The following is a 6,556-nucleotide window of genomic DNA, read 5'->3' as shown; positions in this document are numbered from 1 at the left end:
CTAATATTTGCGATATTTTGAGATTAAATGCCAGCTCATAAAATATAGACGCTAGGAAATAACGGGGCTGAGGAAGTAACTTGCTCTCAAAAGTTGAGTCAACAGAAATATTGAAAAACTAGTTTACGTGAATCACGCTGCCGTAAAACAATTAGCCGCGGTTTATACGAATTTACTGGTCGAACTGTTTTTGGAATTTTCGACTGTTAAACACATAAATATTCTCTAGTTGTACACAAAAAGACCTGATTTGTGTCGTAAGTTATAAAACTAAGAGAATTTCAGAAAATAATTACTATGACTTAATATTGACCTATAATTACTCTGTGGATGGAACCAACGACATCGCGTTTCAGGCTCTCTCATCACACGTTACGCTGCAAAGGTTGTCATAGTAAGTCTTGACTAAAACATTTGTCAAAACAAAGATACGAATAATTTGAAAGCGGGCGTCTTGCTTGAACTTCGATAACATTTGCTTTTAAATTAGAGCTAAAACGAGGCGATGTTTCATTGTCATTTTGTCTTTATTTTGATTACTAAAACAAATATTAGCAAATATACCTGTGTACTGTAATGATTTTGCTCAATTAATTAATTTGCTACCTTTGATATAATGTATTAGAAAGAAGCTACTTGTAAAAAAGACAAAAACCCCTGCATGCAAATAATCAAATAGTTTAAAATTTTGGTAATTCATACATAGTTAAACAATTGTAATCTAAACATAGGAATGGCTCATTAATCACCACATTAAAATAACGATAATTACGCTTACAATATCCAAGCATTCCAAGCTTATTAGTTGTGATCAGTTTCTGCCTCGTTTTCGTGTATTACGTTTAGTATATACATTCAGGTATTTACCTACCTACGCTTGAGTTTGGCTTCATGCCAGAATTTCCTTACATTTCTTGACCCGGAAGAAATTCTCGCTTTATTCATCGAAAGTTATGCTGTTTCGTGGTTTTCAATGTCACTGATTTTCGAATTTGGAATTTTTCTTCTTTATTTGACTTGTGTGTTTAGTACCTCTCCAAATGCTAGTGTCTAAAATCTAAATAAATATCATGTTATCTATGATCTAGAAATAGAATGCAGGTTATTTACTCTATTCTTAAACCGGAATGAAAAATGTCATTAAATCCAAATCAAGCATAAAATTAGCATAAATGTGTTGTGAGATAACATATCTATGCATAGTAAGACAGCATAACTACATAGTGGATAAGTAGGTATGTTAGTTTTGCAAGATTCTATACCTATGCAATGTTTACTCCATCACGGATGATGAAAGAAGGAAAGATGCAATTTATTGAAATGTATGTGCCTATGTACGTTTATGTAAATAGCTAAATTAGCAATACCACAGCAATAGCATAATATTACAAAAGCAACACATAAGCACCTGCCAATAGTGAGATCCTCTTCCTGAAGACAAGACTTCCATACAGCTTAGTTTAGCATTCCTATGTTCAGAATTCAGGAAAATTAGATGAAAACTAATTCTACGGGTTCAATGACTTTGACTGCCTTATCCTGGTGATACGACCTAGAGCTGAACCCATACACAATAACAAGTCGAACGAACCGGTTTTACCATCGCTCCCGCAAGTCGCGTGTCGGGTTCCGCCCGCGTGTATCCAGTTATGAAGGCCGACAAAAATTGCTACTGAGTTTATTTCTATTACAACGTGGGTTTTGATGACACTCTTCATAGACGTAAATGTTTAAGCTAATTCCCTTAGGTAATCCCAGAATGTTTATAGAAACAATATAGGTTCAAAACTCGACTCAAAAGTCTAAGGTAACTGTGCAAAATCTTACCAAAAGCTTTAAAGTATTTAAAGATGTTTCGCATACAATATGAGGAAAGATTTCTATTAGTAAGATAGGTTGAATATTTATTAAAGTTTTTTTTACATTGAACAGGATTTTCATTTCCGCCGCGAGCCCAATGACCTTGTATCCTACATAATAATCATGATGACACATCGTGCCAAAGAACTTCCATTTTGCATTATTCCATCGTACCCACACACTATAAATTAAATATAATAAAGAACGCTGAGCTAATGGCACAATAAGAAGTTCGTCTTACAGAGTTACTGGGAAATCTTACAGCTAAGACTGATGATAATTTTATGCTCTATGTTAAATATCTTTATTATTTTTTTTATTATTAAAACCAAACTACAGATTTAATTACCTTTAATAAAATATTATTTTGGTTTTAGCGCGAATGAAATGAATAGCAGTGTAAGGCATAAATAGAAGAGTAATAAATTTACATTAGCAGAACTCTTTAGAGTAATATAACTATCTCCACATGAGGACTTCTCTTCAAGTCGATAACCTACACAATGAAAGCCCATATCAACTAATAAATATATCCAATGTTTACAATCCCGCTAATGTAATACAAATTTATACAAAATTAATATTTGGGTTAGACTGCGGAGCGTTTATGCTTACATAAATAGGCATGTAATTTGCCATCTGCTGACTAAAGATTGGCCAAGAGTACACCGTGTACTAATTCATTTATAGGTCGTAAGCCAGATGTTATATCTTCAATATAGGCACATATTGATATTAGAAATGGTTATATTAATATCTTTATCTCCAACATAGCAACCAGACATAAACAAACACAATCTTCTAATTACCACGGCTTCTGAGTATTCAAAACTGAATGAACTCTGTTTAGATTAAAACTTTACACTAATATATAATCGAAACCGAAAAATTTACGAACATTATCGTGAAATGCTGCATTTCTCCAGAGTGTGGGGGCGGGCGGCGTGTATTTTTGCCCAGTGACGTCAGATGTGGCGCGGCCTCCACACGACTGTGGCCTTTACACCAGCGATCGGTAATGTCGAGATGAAGTGGATTTATAATGAGAAAATGTTATAATCAAAATCAGCATTTAAATTTTCGGCATAAATTAGCTAAAACATGTGCCATAAACAAATCATGAATGTGACGCAAAGTATGATTTAATTGTTGTATTTACTTAAAAAGCGATGTTTATTTCTGTACGTTTAATAAATAATATGTATACTTAATATAAATACATTCGTTTAGACATCGTCTAAATATTTCATAAATTATTGGTTACAAGTTACTTATATAACAAAAAATAGAATTAATAGACCATTACTTCCTGTCAGTAACCAGACAAATTTTTGGTGTCTAATGTTTACTGTTCACAGACGTACGACGTAATACATTGTATTCTTATTCAACGGAATTGTTTTATTTCATAGTATTGTTGTATTCATTGCTAATTTAAAATCAATACCTGTCTTCAGATCCATGCACTGCTTTCAATGAAGATCGTTTGGCGCATTGTTTGGATGCCGAGCGCGACAAACATTAAATTTATCACTATAAATGTATGTATGTTATGCTTACATTTGCCCAAAAACGTTTACCGTTAGCGCCTAACACGTAAATATTTAAGTCACGAATAGCGGATTATTTCGAGGTCTCAGCAATATCTGAATACGAAAATATTAAGTAACCATGCAAAGGTATAATAAAACCACAATACGGTAGCGCTAAGTGGGGGATTTACAGGAAAATCAATACCTATTTGCTTTAATATTACAAAGTATTAAATCTCAGAAATATTATCGCTGTTTGTATGGCTCTGCGCACCACTAGCTGCCATCAAGGTTCGTCGTGGTGGCCATGTCAACAGATTGCCGTTTCGTCTCCGCACAGCTGTTAACACAATGCTCTTGTAACGCGTAAATACAAGTTCCTTCGTTTTCCACAATAATTTCATGACAGTCATTAATTACTCGAATGTGTTCGGACCACGCCTATTCTCCTTAGGCGAGTGACGTCACTGGAAATTATTGTAAGAAAGGTAAAGCAATGAATATAGCGTAAACTGATGTATTAATTAAACCTAATTACATGTAAAAGTCGTATAATTTTACTATGTTCGAAAATTAAGTATGTGTAGCAAAATGTGTACCTACCCTACATTTACATTGTTTCAAGACTCAAACCAATCACGCTTGGGATTTGTGCTACGTTTACTGAAGATATTAATGTAAGCCAGGAATTAATAGGTTTGTTTACACGAGTCCACTAAAAATAGAACTAAAATCCACAAATCACCATGACACGAGGCCAAGGTGGCTGAGGTATGTTCAAATATACATGTAGATGAAACAAAGATCAGCGCATTGGCATGTTGGTAGTGAGTTATGTCAGGTCACGTGTGAGCGGCGGTCAGTATCCATTCCAGGGCGGTTCCAGGCACGTGCGCGGCGGTCGCCACTCGCCACTGCACGCCGCACTCGCTAAAATAGTTTCACGTGGGCCGCCTGCCCGCGACCAGACTTACCCACATTATGTAAGATGAGCGGTACAATAAAACACGTACATAGCTAATTGTATGTTTGTTTATTAGTCATTTAACAGCAATTATAAGTGATAAGCCGGCCACTTTCACTGTCACTACGTCCTACATAAACCGGCGAAACAATCCCAACAATGCGCCTGCGAAACGCATTATCGAAACACCATTTCGTCGGCATCACACGCGCAATTGTCAATTCCAAGTTTCGTAAAACTTAAAACTTACAATTGCTGCCGAGCCATTATTTACATGTGGTAAAAAATATGTACAACTTAATTAAATTAAATTAATCACACAACACTCGCACGAGTCCACCGTACTAGAACGCACGAAGACCACAAAATTATAAGTCCAACATTCACTCGGTTGTAATAACACAGCTAATACTTAGGCAGCAACATGAGTAAAGTTCCTACATGATCGGGTAGAAATGTCCCATCACTAGGTTTGAGCATATAAAACTGGCGTTCTGACATGTCCAAACTTTTAAATCATTTACTCCTTTGTCAAACAGGCACAACATGCTGAAGTTCCTATCAGCACTGTTCGGGTCAACTTCTGTTCATTAGCTTTTCTAGCCGAGGCAGTCAGAACCATCATCATTATATACTTAAATCTGGTCCAATGAGATATTCACTATTAATTCTAGTTGGGTAATGTGTCCATAAGTATTTCCTTGACTCCTGATGACAGACGGTCTGGGAACTTGATGTCGAAGGCAACAAGTAAGTCCCCTTTCCTCGTGGGTTCCTTAGGGAACGGCAGGCCATACCCTGGGAATCGCTTCACTGTGTGGGGCTTCACCACTTCACCTTGCAGATTTACTGTTAACTTCTCACCAGACATGGTTGGTACTTCAATGATGGTTCCGCAGAGTGCCTGCAACAAAGGAAAGTTTGAGTCAGCGACATATGACTCACACCATTTAACAGCCTAGTGTCAACTGTTGACCGATCTAGGCACATAGTAACCTTATCAATATTATTTATACAACATGTGGCAAGAATGCAAACAGATTGGGAATGTCCCACATTACCAACCACTCAACTGCAACATTTAATGTAATAAATTTATCTGCAAATTGCAAACACTTGTTCCATTATGAACAAAACCAGTCATCAACAGAAACATGCTCTTGTTCTAGAATGGTCCATTGTTTCAACCTGTTATGGTTAGTTTACACAATGTTTTACAACTACTTTCACTAACTTGAGTGACAATAGGTGATGGGGGCTTACCTGTTTGAGCGATATCTTTGCCGTGTATCTGACGTCGCTGCCTTCTCGTTTGAACAGGGGGTGCGACTTGTCCCGGATGATGAACACGATGTCCGCGGGGATCTTGTTGCGGCCCTGGTCGCCCTCCTTCTGGAACGTTATCTTCGTGCCTGCCTTCCAGCCGGGTTTCACGTGTATCGTCAGCACTTTGTCCTCCTTTTTCGAAGTGCCGTCGGGTTGAATGACGCGGCGAGAGATCTTCATTTTCTTAACGCATCCGCGCGCGATGTCTTCGAGCGACACGTATAGATCGTGTTCGATGGGCGGGTCTTGCGTCTTCTCCTTCCTGCTTGGCGAGCCATGGAAGTTGAAACTGTGGCTTCGGAATGCGCCGCCGGGGCCGCCTGGCCGCGCCTGTCCCATGCCCATGTTCGCGAACGGATCCATATCTACGTCCATGTCGCGGTCGAAGAACATCGTCGTGCCGCCACCGCCGCCGTTCAGATCGAAGAACGCTTGGAACGGACTCGCAGAGCCGAAGAACTGTGCGAATGTCGCCCTCGGGTCTCCATGGAATGTGTATGAGAAGGACTGGCCGCCTCCTGGACCGTTGTGGCTGCCCATTCCACCCTTCAGGCCCTCCTCACCATGCGCATCGTAGATCTCCCTTTTCTTCTTATCAGAGAGCACTTCATACGCCTCTGCGACCTCCTTAAATCTCTCCTCGGCACCGGGAGCCTTGTTCTTATCCGGATGGTATTTTAGTGCCAACTTTCTGTATGCCTTTTTTATGTCGTCATCAGACGCACCTTTTGATAGACCTAATATTTTGTAATAGTCTTTGCCCATTTTGAATCCTGTAACAAAAGAAAATCTCCCGTTAACCTCCGAACGACTGACACCTTTTTGGTGATGCACGATCATGAGCGCTAAATAAAATGCGAATTTTTGGCAAGTC

The 6,556-nt window shown here is 38.5% G+C and overlaps 1 protein-coding gene across 1 annotated transcript; it reads right to left on the bottom strand.

Moving 5' to 3' along the window:
- Positions 1-4,406: 4,406 nt before the first annotated feature.
- LOC119193627 (dnaJ protein homolog 1-like) lies at positions 4,407-6,459 on the bottom strand. Its single transcript, XM_037447265.1, has 2 exons — positions 5,620-6,459; positions 4,407-5,260 (listed from the first exon to the last, which is right to left on the bottom strand). The coding sequence occupies exons 1-2, from the start codon at positions 6,445-6,447 to the stop codon at positions 5,027-5,029; spliced, it is 1,062 nt and encodes a 353-aa protein (XP_037303162.1). The 5' UTR covers positions 6,448-6,459; the 3' UTR covers positions 4,407-5,026.
- Between the last annotated feature and the right edge of the window lie 97 nt (positions 6,460-6,556).

Source organism: Manduca sexta, unplaced genomic scaffold, assembly GCF_014839805.1.
Source record: "Manduca sexta isolate Smith_Timp_Sample1 unplaced genomic scaffold, JHU_Msex_v1.0 HiC_scaffold_805, whole genome shotgun sequence".
In the NCBI taxonomy this organism is placed as follows: Eukaryota; Metazoa; Arthropoda; class Insecta; order Lepidoptera; family Sphingidae; genus Manduca; species Manduca sexta.
The sequence above is the reverse complement of the archived record's forward strand: the minus strand, read 5'-3'. Positions and strand labels throughout refer to the sequence as shown.

Excerpts from the sequence above, each read along its gene's own strand:
- LOC119193627 (XM_037447265.1), bottom strand. The coding sequence starts at position 6,447 with ATGGGCAAAGACTATTACAAAATATTAGGTCTATCAAAAGGTGCGTCT. Across the intron at positions 5,261-5,619 it reads CAAAGATATCGCTCAAACAG|GCACTCTGCGGAACCATCAT; the intron begins GTAAGCCCCCAT and ends CCTTTGTTGCAG.